Source organism: Scyliorhinus torazame, chromosome 28, assembly GCF_047496885.1.
Source record: "Scyliorhinus torazame isolate Kashiwa2021f chromosome 28, sScyTor2.1, whole genome shotgun sequence".
Taxonomy (NCBI): domain Eukaryota; kingdom Metazoa; phylum Chordata; class Chondrichthyes; order Carcharhiniformes; family Scyliorhinidae; genus Scyliorhinus; species Scyliorhinus torazame.
In genome coordinates, this window is record NC_092734.1 from 25,021,998 (window position 1) to 25,034,899 (window position 12,902).

General features: G+C 46.9%; 1 protein-coding gene across 3 annotated transcripts in view; it reads right to left on the bottom strand.

The window, feature by feature from the left end:
* fuom (fucose mutarotase) overlaps positions 1 to 12,902 on the bottom strand; it is a 138,991-nt gene that overhangs the window by 110,839 nt on the left and 15,250 nt on the right. For all 3 annotated transcript variants that reach the window (XM_072491671.1, XM_072491674.1, XM_072491673.1), the window contains one exon: positions 12,748 to 12,818. In XM_072491671.1, the coding sequence (XP_072347772.1) occupies positions 12,748 to 12,818 (71 nt within the window). The remainder of the gene's footprint in view (positions 1 to 12,747; positions 12,819 to 12,902) is intronic.

A 12,902-nucleotide genomic window follows, 5' to 3' on the forward strand; every position in this document is an offset into this window, starting at 1 on the left:
GGGAAATCATGCTTGACAAATCTACTGGAATTCTTCCGAGGATGTAATTAATAGGGTTGATCGGGGGAGCCAGTGGATGTGGTTTATTTGAGACTTGCAGGCTTATGACAAAGTCCCACATACGAGATTAGTGTGCAAGATTAAAGCACATGGGATTGGGGGTAGAGTATTAAGGTGGACAGAAAACTGGTTAGCAGACAGGAAACAAATTGTAGGAATTAATCACTCTTATTTCAAATGGCAGGCAGTGACTAGTGGGGTACCGCAGGGACAATGCTGGGACCCCAGCTATTCACAATATATATTAATGATTTAGATGAGGGAACAAAAAATGCAGCCCGAAAGCAGGCACAGGTTACTGAGTAGGATGATCAGCCCTGATCAGAATGAATGGCGGAGCAGACCCGAAGGGCCGAATGGCCTCCTCCTGCTCCTATTTCGAATGCTTCTATGTTTCTATTAGTTCCACTTTGCCTTCTCCTCCCAATCCATTGCATATATTACTCTTGGAATCTTATTCTATTTTTCTTGACAGTCCAGCAGAACAGTCGGAAGGCTGTCTGAGGTTTTTGTCTGACCACCAATATAATGATTAGTTTTAGAATATTCGCCGTCCCTTGATCACTTAATATATCACCTTGGGGGTCAAACTATTTTCCTGGCTGCCTGCGTGCTTCAAATATATTTCTAACAGCCATTTATATTGTGGATCACATTCCCAACAATCCTGGCCTTGTGTATTTTGGCCCTTCTAATCAGCTTCCCGCCATCATAAACCTCAAACTTCTCCCTATCCTCTGGCTCGAGTCTGTCTTTGTGCTGGGGAAAGCATTAAAACACACCTCAGCTCTCCTCATTTATTTCTGAAGCAAACAATACACCTGTAAATTTACTCCGTCCTCTGTGTCATTATGTTGTCATGATGGCCAGAAAATAGCAGCCCCCTTTTCAATTTTGGCATCTTTAATTCTACTACTAAGATTCCGAGCATTTGTGATTAGAATTTTGAATGCTTGTTTGTCTGTTTACCTCAACCAACCATGTCTTGCCCAACGCTGGGGGGGTGGGGGCGTCGGTTAGCTCAGTTGGCTGGACGGCTGGTTATCCATGAAGGCCCCGCCTTCTCAACCTTACCCCTCGCCCGAGGTGTGGTGACCCTCAGGTTAAATCACCACCAGTCAGCTCTCCCCCCTCAAAGGGGGCTTTGGCAACTTTCAGCACGACACTGCCTCTCTTGTTGAGCTGGTTTAGCACAGTGGGCTAAACAGCTGACTTGCAATGCAGGACAAGGCCAGCAGCGCGGGTTCAATTCCCGCACCGGCCTCCCCGAACAGGCACCGGAATGTGGCGACTAGGGGCTTTTCACAGTAACTTCATTGAAGCCTACTTGTGGCAATAAGCGATTATTATTAGTTCTGACCTTATTGCTGTCAAACATTTATTGACCTTCCTGCTTATTCTCTCTCTCTCTTTCTATGAAAGTTGGGAGGGGAAAGGAGTCTGAACACCACTGGCGAGCTACTGACTGCTTTTTAATTCTTTCACAGCATGTGGGCGTCGCTGGCCAGGCCTGCAGTTTTCATTGGCCATTCCTAATTGCCCCTTGAGAAGGTGGTGGTGAGCTGCCTTACTGAACCGCTGCAGTCCATGAGATGTTGGTGGACCCACCGTGCTGTTAGGGAGGGGTTCCCAGGATTTTGACCCAGATACAGTGAGGGGAGGGGGGGGGGGGGGGGGGGGGGGGGGATACATTTCCAGCTGTTTGGAGGGGAGTTTCCCGGTGGCGGTGTTCCCGTGTGTCTGCTGCCCTCCTAGGTAGTAGAAGTCGCGGGTTTGGGAGGTGCTGTGAAGGCGCCTCAGTGAGTCCTTCCCAAACCCTGTTTCACTTGTTCCAAACTAAGACATGTTCTTACAATTAGTCTCAGTTTGACACCGTCTTAAGTGTTCCTGACATATTTTAGCATTCCTGCCTCATTCCCGGATTTAACTGAATCCTCACCTCGTCAGCTATAACAACTTCTTTCTGAGCTTTTTCTCCGCCCTTTTCTTGGCGCATATGTTTCGACTTCGTAACCGGGGTCCAGGCGCAGAGCTCACTGCAAATGGATGTTCTCAAAAGCTAAAAGCCCACAAGGGGCTTACCACAGAAAGACTTTGATTGAATCAGTCAACCAGCAAACTATAATTTCTTACTGAGGTAGAAATTAAAATTGGCTTAGTGACAAGACTCCGCCTTATCGTTCGCACTATCGATTGCAGTTTTTTTGAAGACATGGTGTGCTGAATATAAGAGATTGTTGTACTTTATATTTTTGCAGTAATATTATTAAAACTTGGGTTAAAATGCTTACAGACATTATGTCTGCTGGAGCTGTGATTAAAAGTGAGGTAATCAGTGATTTTTGCAGGGGGAGTGTTTTGCAGGTAGAGAGCTAATACAATGTTGTAACACTTCGAACCTGGCAAAACAAATCAAGGCACCTCTTGTAATAAGTGACAAAAGAATGCTGTGTGCTTTGAGTACACCTGGTGTAAATAATGGAGAGGCCAGGTCTGTCTGGCCAAAAGGGTTGCTTCCAGGGCTCTAAGCTGAGCAGAAGGTTTTCAGCTTGGTCCTAAAAACACATTTCTCTCTCCATGGACTCTGCACCAAGATAAGCAAGTAAAACCTGGTTGTTAACGTCATACATAAGTGGTATTTAAAATATATGGGTTCCTTAATTGGGATGTAGAGGCAGGTTTCAGGAAGCAAATTTTTTTAATAAACATTTTATGAAGGCATTTATGGTTTTATAACAATAAAAGATCGAAATACAAATGTGAACATAGTTCAGTGCATAACACACCCCACCATCTCCCACTGTCCCTGCCTAATCTAGACAGAAAATAGCCTAAGTCCCCCCCATTTCTCCCTGACCCGCACCTCCCTTTCTGGAAGCAAGTTAAGATGTTGCACTTTTTAATTGTAAAGCTATCTCTTTGTTGCTGATGTGCTTAATTCTTTGTTCAAATTACAGTTTGTTTTAATATAAAAGTTGTCTACAGGTCAGTGTTGTTACTCCTGTGGTGCAGTAACATTTACTTACAATTTTATCAAATGCAAATAGTTGGGTTCTAATCTGGTCTTAACCAAAATTGGGGTTTTGGTCTAGACCCATAACAATGCGTATAATGAAGGTATCAACAGCCTGATATTTTCAGTTTCTCTCCAGTTGTTATCCTCCCTGTTTTTATTATTGCTAAATGATGTGAATGCTGTAAACTTCCAGTGTTGCTGAGTTCCACATTTACAAATTCAGGAAATGTAGTCTTTTGTAATGTGCGCCAAACTTACATTTAATGTCGGCAGTAAGGAAGGTAAATGCAATGTCAGCATTCATGTCGAGAGGGCTAGAATACAAGACCAGGGATGTACTTCTGAGGCTATATAAGGCTCTGGTCAGACCCCATTTGGAGTATTATGAGCAGTTTTGGGCCCTGTGTCTAAGGAAGGATGTGTGGGCCTTGGAGAGGGTCCAGACGAGGTTCACAAGAATAATCCCTGGAATGAAGAGCTTATCACATGAGGAGCGGTTGAGGACTCTGGGTCTGTACTCAGAGTTTAGAAGGATGAGGGGGGATCTTATTGCAACTTACAGGATACTAAGAGGCCTGGATAGAGTGGACTTGGAGAGGATATTTTTACTTGTACGACAAAGTAGAACCCGAGGGCACAGCCTCAGACTGAAGGGACGATCCTTTAAAACTGAGATGAGGAGGAATTTCTTCAGCCAGAGGGTGGTGAATCTTTGGAACTCTTTTCCGCAGAGACTGTGGAGGCCAAGTCACTGAGTGTCTTTAAGACAGAGTTAGATAAGTTTTTGTTTAATAAGGGGATCAAGGGTTATGGGGAGAAGGCAGAAGAAAGGGGATGAGAAACATATCAGCCATGATTGAATAAAGAAGCAGACTCGATGGGCCGAGTGGCCTAATTCTGCTTCTATGTCTTATGTTCTACCCAATAGTCCAAAGATGTGCATGTTAGATGGGGTTACCGGGATAGGGCGGGAGAGTGGGCCTTAGTAGGGTGCTCTTTCGGAGGGTCGGTGCAGACTGGATGGGCTGAATGGCCTCCTTTTGCAATGCAGAGATTCTACGTCTGGTACAATTTGACCCTGGTCCTGAACTTGTCCGAAAATGGACAATGTTAATCGAGGTTAACATTTTGGAACACCCGAGTTGCTGCAACTTCAAACTAGACAAAAGCAGAGTGCTACGGATGCTGGAATTCTGGAATAATGTATCCTCAGACATAAACAAGGGTCAAGACTTGTTCCGAGTGACTATGGCTCTCGGAATTTCAGCTCCCATGGGCATTTTAGTTCCCAGTTATTATCGTAATGTGGGGACGTTGACTCAACTGGGCTGGAAATAGCGAGGCTCATCATGATCAAACCCTGCCGCCTGCTGTGTGGGCAGATGTCTCACGCCTGTCCCATGCACGGGTCATGGGGCAATTCAGTTGAATGGGATTTCCATTCAACGTGATTCAAAGGTTTGGATGCCAAATTTCAACCAGAAATGTCATCAGTTCTCAACAGTGTAATCTTTTTTTGACACATCCCTGCTCATTAGGTTACCCTGGTGATCTGTTTACAAGGTGGTGTCAGGAATGGAGAATTTTAGCAATGATGAAACTTGGGATCGGCTGGCGTTATTGTCTGTGGACCAGAGGAGGCTGAGAAGAGATTGAACTGAGGTGAACTGGGGTGCATGAAATTACGAGGGGGCCTAGATGAAGTGGATAGGAACCCTGAGCAGAGGTCAATAACCTGGGAGCATGGATTTAAAGTGCTGGAGGATTAGAGGGGAATTGAGGAGCTATTTCTTCACCCACACAGAGTGCCGGGGTCTGGAACACACAGCCTGAAAAGGTGGCCGAGGCAGAAACCGTCACAAAATATAAAATATTCTTGGTTATGGATTTGAAGTGACCTAGCCTACAGGGCAACGCTGGAAAGTGGGGTGAGATTGAATAGCCAAATTAGTTTCTTCTGTCCGGGACATGTTTGATGTTTGCGAATTGTTATGGGTCAGGGTTTAGAGAATCCCACAGTGTTCACCTGACCCAACACTTTTAATAGATTGTGGTATGGGGAGCACACTGGAAATCCAAGACACATCCAAGCTTTTTCTCAAAGTGTAACTAAAAAGCAGAACCAGAACTCAGCTCCACCCACACTCTGACATCACTGCAGTAACATGGGCAGTGAAACATTTCTTAAAGCGACATTCTCATGACAGAATGAAAACACCTCAGAAATGTGGGGTGTAATTGGATTAACCCTTGATCATTTAAAGATGGATCATTTCTTCTTACAGCAGCGCATTAAAATACAGAATATTTAAAATATATAAATACAATATCTATCATTTCCATCTAAAAACTCTACAATCACATCCGCCACATGAATTTGCATTTCTGAAGATTGGATATCCAGAATTGAGATACACATTATATGCAATATTCAATCCATTCATTTCTGTGGTGCCCAAAACATCTTTGTTCCCAATGGATGGACTTCCATCGCAGGTGCATAATTATCCTTTAAGTTTCGATTAGGGTCACCAATCTGAATTTTAAAAAATTATTATCTCCATAAAAATGACATGTATTATTTTATTGCTGTGTTAACTTTCTTTACACCCCCTCTTATCTCCCGTTTATGCATTACCATTCCAGACATTATCACTAAATAACAATGTTCCTTCTGCACACAGGCACTGTTACAAGGATGTTAGAAAATTATACAATTTCTCTTGCATTTTTTCTTACTGGATTTTAATAAACTTTAATCTTATTAAGTCAACGAGGGACTGTTAGCCGGCCATAATACACAGCCAAGTGGGGTGAAAAAGGAACAAACACTCAACCCCCCTCCTTCCCCCCCCCCCCCCCGAGGTGTTTGAAAGCCCCCATCTTCTGTTGACTTTCATACTATCTTGAAACTTGTCAAAAGTGTCTGAGATCAGACATCAAAATGTCCTACAGCACAATGAAAACAGCAGATATGGGGCGGGACTTTCCACACAATCCGCCACATGTTTCGCCGTCGCGCCATTGTCAAAGGGATTTCCTGTTGAATGCGCCCCTTACCACTGTCGGGAAACCGGTGGCGGGGGTGTGCAGTCAGTGGGATCAGAAAATCCCGCCGACGTGAACAGCTGGAAAGTTCTGACCATGGTAATTGAGTTCCTCTAGAATATACAGCCAGCAAGGCTTTTTAAGAGCTGTTTCTCAAACAGGGAGCAGAGATCAGAAGGGCACACTGAAGGCTGCAAAGAGCCATCTCTCTATCTCACTCCTCAGAAATCTTGTGAATGGATATTGCAAAGTAACCATCCTGAGAAGACAAAATATATTGCAAACCAAGATCTTTTGGGGGTAAAAATCTGCGCTGTAAAGCTACGCGCTGAAAGACAACCGAACAAAACAACTGCAACATGAAATCACCAAATCCCGACCAGCCAAAGCCAAAGGGCAGTTAACCATATGGACCTCTGCTTGTTCATTTATTCATGAAGTGTAAAAAAATCTTCAAGTGCATCCTCGTATTCTACTATCTGTACTGGTGGGTGCATGTGTGACGAGGGTTTCGATTTCCCCAACTTTTTAAAATTCGGATCAATAAGCTTATCTTGTTCTTTGATTTAAACTCAGAAAAGTTGTTTGATTAATTCCTTGTAATCTGAAAGCGAACACAGTTCCTCCACTATTGACAAAGTTCATCCACAACAAAACCATGTTACAGCCAGACCTGGGGTGGTAAATAAGGGATTTGGGTTACAGGCGGTAATTCAGCTCCCTACCACAGTACCACCCCGATTTAGTCGATTATTAAATAGCTTCCGTCTAGCTGTTGTCAGTTCAAGCACCCAAAATCAAAACAGAGGCTCTGGCATATTCCTGACATGTTGTGCAACAAACCAAGGAACTGTAATGCAAACGCTTGTCACATTTAATCATAATTCTGGAGGGTTTTGATAAAGTATAAATGTATAACGGTAATGGTACAAAAAAGATATGTAACAGACAAAGAGAAAGTCAGGAAAAACCTATCCCTTGGTCCCAGCAGCGCAATCCGGATCGAAACCTTTCGGCACTTTGGAAAAATAATTTTTCCCCACATGAACATCGCTGCATCTGATGTCGCGCAGTCATTAACCCTCCTCCCAGTAGGATCACACTTCACCCCATCTGGACACAGCTCTTCGCTCTGATCCTCAACGTCAAGCAAGCGGTTAGGCCCACTCAAAGTGAAAATAACATAATTCCTGGAATGACTCAGGCATTAATCAGTGAGTCCTAGACCCTCGCTCCTAGACCCCGATGCGACAAAGGGATCTCGGGCCGAACCGCACTCGCACATGGGCCGGGGAGTTGGCATGCTGGCAACAGACAGACAGGAGTCAAACGTAAGCAATAGCTCAGGTGCATCACAGAGTCTTCCTCAGTATGAGTTTATCATCACCCTCCTGCAGTGATTGATCAGCAGACATGAGGACTCCCCTGACCCATGCACCCTGATGCCCAAGGTTTACTGTGACCCTTCTTCCATGGTTGCGGAGAGGTTAGCATGGCCTTGGGTGGGTGGGTGGGGCAGTGCTACTTGAGTTGTTGGACAACATGGCGTTCCTATAGTCATAGAATCATAGAATTTACAGTGCAGAAGGAGGCCATTCGGCCCTTCCGAGTCTGCACCGGCCCTTACAAAGAGCACCCTACTCAAGCCCACGTATCTACCCGACCCCCGTAACCCAGTAACTCCCACTTAACCTTTATGGACACTAAGGGCAATTTAGCATGGCCAATCCACCTAACCCGCACATCTTTGGCCTGTGGGAGGAAACCGGGGCACCCGGAGGAAACCCACGCAGACACGGGGAGAACGTGCAGACTCCACACAGACGGGAATCGAACCTGGGACCCTGGAGCTGTGCAGCAATTGTGCTAACCACTGTGCTGCCCTAATAGTGGTCCCTATAGTGTGAAGCGGGAGGTGATGAGGGCAGCCCTGGTCCTTCTGCACATTTGATCCCTAACCCCCGCCTGTCCTCTGAATCCTCTCCGGCCACTTCCTCTACTCACTGCTGGTCTTCCTCCTCATCCAAGAAGGCATTCACTCCTCCAGGTCTCCATCAGTAAGGTGGCTGCCCCACTGCTGTGCCATGTTATGTAGGGAACAGACCATGATGAGGGAGACCCTCTAGGGACTGTACTGTAGAGCCTCACCGGGCCTATCGAGGCAGCAGAAGCGCATCTTAAGGAGGCCGATGCACCACTCAATCACAGATGGGTGGCACTCTCAACCTCATTGTAGCGGGCCTCTGCTACTGCCTGGCCTCCGCACTGGTGTCATCAGCCAAGACCTCAGCAGGCATCCTTTGTCCCTGCAACCTCGGTTGACCCTCGAATATTCCAGGTATTTGTGACTGCCCAAGGATGTGGTTATCATGCACGCTCCCTGGAAAATGTGCACACGAATGCACGAACCTCACCTGGTGGTCACACACCAGCTGGACATGAAGAAAGTGGAACCCCTTCCTATTTATGAAGGGGACTCCCTGATGCCACGGGGCACATGGAGAGACATGCGTGCAGTCAATCACCCCCTGCACCTGTGTCAGAGCAGCTATGGTGCCGAATCCCGCAGCCCTCTGGGCCTGTTGAGCCGGGTCCAGGTTGAAATGGATGAAGTCCAAAGCCCTCGCACAGAGTGTATCTATCACCTCACGGATGCATTTGTGGATGGATGATGTGAAATGCCACACAGGTCACCCGTGGAGCCCTGGAACGAACCCGCCGTGTAGAGGCATACCTTCACAGCCTTACCAGTGGGGTCCCTTCGCCTCTACGTGGCTCAAAGTTGGTCAGAATGTGTCACAGGTACCACACTGTCTCCCTGTTGAGGCGGAGTCTCCTGTGGCACTCCTGTTGTCCAATAGCTCAACGGAGGACACATGGGTCCTGTATACCCTCGGTCGCCTTCGTTTTCAGGTTGGTGTCGCAGATGCTTAGCTTCAGTCCTTCCCCTCGTCCATTGTCCTCCTGATCCTGGAAGCAGCCAGTCCTACACTTTATCCAGGGGTTATCCACCCGCTCACCCCTCAAGTGCCCTTCCATCTCCATTGCATAACCGGCCCCGGTCAATGCTATCACCCCTTCAGAGTCACTTCTGGCCTCCCATCTGGTTCTCTCCTACCTTAATCTCCACATCATTGGGGATTCCGACAGGAGGTTTCAATGGTCACCCATTCTCATAGGCAGGGTCAATTGGATGGTTCTGTCCACCTTGAGGGCTACGGAATCCTCAATGACAAGCACGGGGGTCCAATGTTCATTCAGACACAGTGCCTCTCAATCCTGAGCACCCAAGCATTTATGCACGAGTTATCACCCCTCCCCTTCAGCTAATGAGACTGTCGGCAGTTGAGGTTGTTAAGGGTCAACTCATGAGGGACAATTAGTTTGACAAGCATGAGTTTCAAGAATGTTAGACGGCACAGGTACTTTCTGCTTCGGGGCAGGCAAAGCCAATAGGCACCTTCTTACTCAGGCCGCGTCATCGCGAGATCTCACTGCCGTCAGGCCTTTACACCTAGACACCTGGACAGCCACTCTATTGATTTATAATCGGAGTTTGTTGCAGATAGGCTCTTAAAGGAAGACAGGGGAGCAGAAAGACAAAGTGCAGGATTCCAGGTTACGGGACCTAAACCCCTAAAGGTGATAGGAGCGGACAAGAGGCAGGGATCAGGGAGTTTGGGAAAGGGGTTGTCACGCTAGAACAGGTGACACAGATTAGGGTGGGCAAGGCCATAAACGGAACTAAATATGAAGCAGAGAATTTTCAACTTGAACAGTGAGGAGCCGCTGCAAGTCAGCAAGGAGTGTTTCGCAAGGTTGATTTGGAGTGGGAGAGAGTACAGGCAGCGGATATCTGGAAGAGCTGTAGATTGGGCAGCACGGTAGCACAAGTGGCTAGCACTGTGGCTTCACAGCGCCAGGGTCCCAGGTTCGATTCCCCGCTGGGTCACTATCTGTGCGGAGTCCGCACGTTCTCGCCGTGTCTGCGTGGGTTTCCTCCGGGTGCTCCGGTTTCCTCCCACAGTCCCAAGACGTGCAGGTCAGGTGTATTGGCCACGCTAAATTGCCCTTAGTGTCCAAAAAGGCTAGGACGAGTTATTGGGTTACAGGGATAGGGTGGAAGTGAGGGCTTAAGTGGGTCGGTACAGACTCGATGGGCCGAATGGCCTCCTTCTGTTCTATGTTCTATTCCAGAGTATCGGTGTTGGAAAGCCAGCCAGGAGGCCCCTGGAGGTATTGAATCTGGAGACGACAAAGGCACAGGTGAGGGTTCCAGCAGCCGATCAGCTGAAGCAAGGCTAGAAACAGAGTCGGCGGAGGGACAGGCTCAGAACCTCAACTTGGCATCAAATACAGTGCCATATTTGCAATCCTGAGAGAAACAGCTGAGGGCGGTAGAGCCAATGCTGAGGGTGCAGAGATTGTGACCATGGTGCAGGGATATGGAGGCAGAAGCTGGAGTTGTATTTGCTGGATTTCTCTATCGCATCCTAGTAAACAAGTAGAATAGGTTGTAACCAGGAAGGAATGCACAGTTGTAGTCTGGGCGGCCTCCCTGCAATTAGATGGATGGTTCTGACAAATTAGGAGTACCATGCGCTACATTGCTAAATCCCAAGATAATTAGCCGGAATGTCAATGACATTAATGGTGATGTGGCATTTCAAACCTCAGTACCTTAACCTGCCTGTTGCCCCGTAATGATATGCCCGAGCGCCCAAGGTGACCGACTGCAGTATATTACAGTTTAATTAAGCACCAACGTCTGGTTAAATTAAATCCACAAGGAAAGTGACAGCTCACATGATCGTCCAACACTGAAGCACCATTTGTCCTTTTTGACGAACACAAACGGGGGATACAGAACAAACGGGGGGGGGGGGGGAGGTTGGAGTGGGCTGCTAAATAAACACTTCAGACAAGATGTGTTTACATCTGTGCCGAGGTGGGGGAGGCTGGGGGTGGGTGGGGAGGCTGGGGGTGGGTGGGGGGGCGGGGGAAGCAATTACAACAAGTGCCCCGTTCTGCAGTAAGAATCATTGATCATTAATTGGGGTCTACAAAGCCAGCAGCAGTGAGATGATATGACAAGGCGCCCCACTTTACTGTCAAGCCTGTATCCACGCAAGAGTTCAAACATCTGTTTTATATTTAGTAGCGGTTTAATTGCACTCTGCAGAAAATCCATTAGTATCAGTAATGTTTGTCAAAAAAGCAAGAAATGGAGGCATGCGTGCAAGATATTTAACCCCTTCCTTTCTGCTTAACGAATCCTATTTATAACACAAATAGATTTGGGGCAGCTAGAGAACTAACTTTCAGCACTTCACGTGGTTTAGTGGGAACTGTCCAGCATAGAGTTGAGCCATTAAAACTCAAGGTTCAACTACTACGCCTATACAAGACTGGTTAATGACAGTGCTCCAACTAGAGTATAAACCTGGCCTTAATTCCACGTGGAAAAGCAAGTGGAAAAGTATCAGAAGGGTTTCCTCACTTGGTCACTATCTAGTGACTCTGTAGGCATGGTGACACAGCGGTTAGCACTGCTTAGATTCCGACTTAGATTCTGGCCGCGGGTGACTGTGTGGAATTTGCACTTTCTCCCCGTGTCTGCATGGGTTTCCTCCAACAGGGGCTGGTTTAGCACACTGGGCTAAATCGCTGGCTTTGAAAGCAGACCAAGGCAGGCCAGCAGCATGGTTCAATTCCCGTACCAGCCTCCCCGAACAGGCGCCGGAATGTGGCGACTAGGGGCTTTTCACAGTAACTTCATTTGAAGCCTACTTGTGACAATAAGCGATTTTCATTTCATTTTTTCATTTCAACAGTCCAAAGATGTGCAGCTTATGTGGATTAGCCATGCTAAATTATCCATAAAAGTTAGTTGGGGATAGGGTGAGGGCATGGGCCACGGTAGGGTGTTCGCTCGGAGGGACGGTGCAGGCTCGATGGGCTGAATGGCCTCCTTCTGCACTGTAGTGATTCTATGAAATGTTATCTAACTTCTATGGAACAGCGAGAGTTGGAATAAAACTCTGTCTAATCTGTCCGAACAATAGGCCTCCACCTCAGCCTTAGAGGAACATCCTCTATCGTGCCAGTCTAACATTTTCATCACTGCTTACATTAGCTGTGTTCTGGCCCCGGAGGTTTTCACTGATAGCAGATCGAGCCAGTTTTGTACATCTCCGCCCGCCAAGTTTAAAGTTATATGAAGAAGTTAGAACCCTTGCAACAGCAGACAAATGAAACCTTTATCCCAATTGTTCACATTGTATTGGAACCGAGATCCGAGAGGTGAATGGATATTTAAATCACGTTATCGGTCGCTCGTGAGATAGAGCGCCCATTATGGGATTTCGCGCCTGCGATCAACGGGGCCGCTAAATCGCGGCGGGTGTGTAATTCCACTGCCGATCCCGGAAATTGGCATTGTGTGAAGTGCATGACTTCGGAAAAATCAATGCCAAAAGTATACACGGCAGCTCGTACCCCGGTACTGCCCTTTGTTGACTTTGGTGTTGATCCCACAAACAGCATACCTACACACAGGTCTGGGATCAATAAGAGATTTGAGATCGTCTGAATCTTTTGGTACACATAATAGCAAAACTTACTGGGAAGCTGACATATGTGTCCAGTGGGAAGAGTTTCAGAATGGCCTTGAGCAGCTCTGGAATTTTGAGGCCTATTTGAAGGAAACAAAACAATATCAATTAACTACCTATTACAAAAGGTCACATGCACAGCCACGGACCCGGCCATTCTGCGT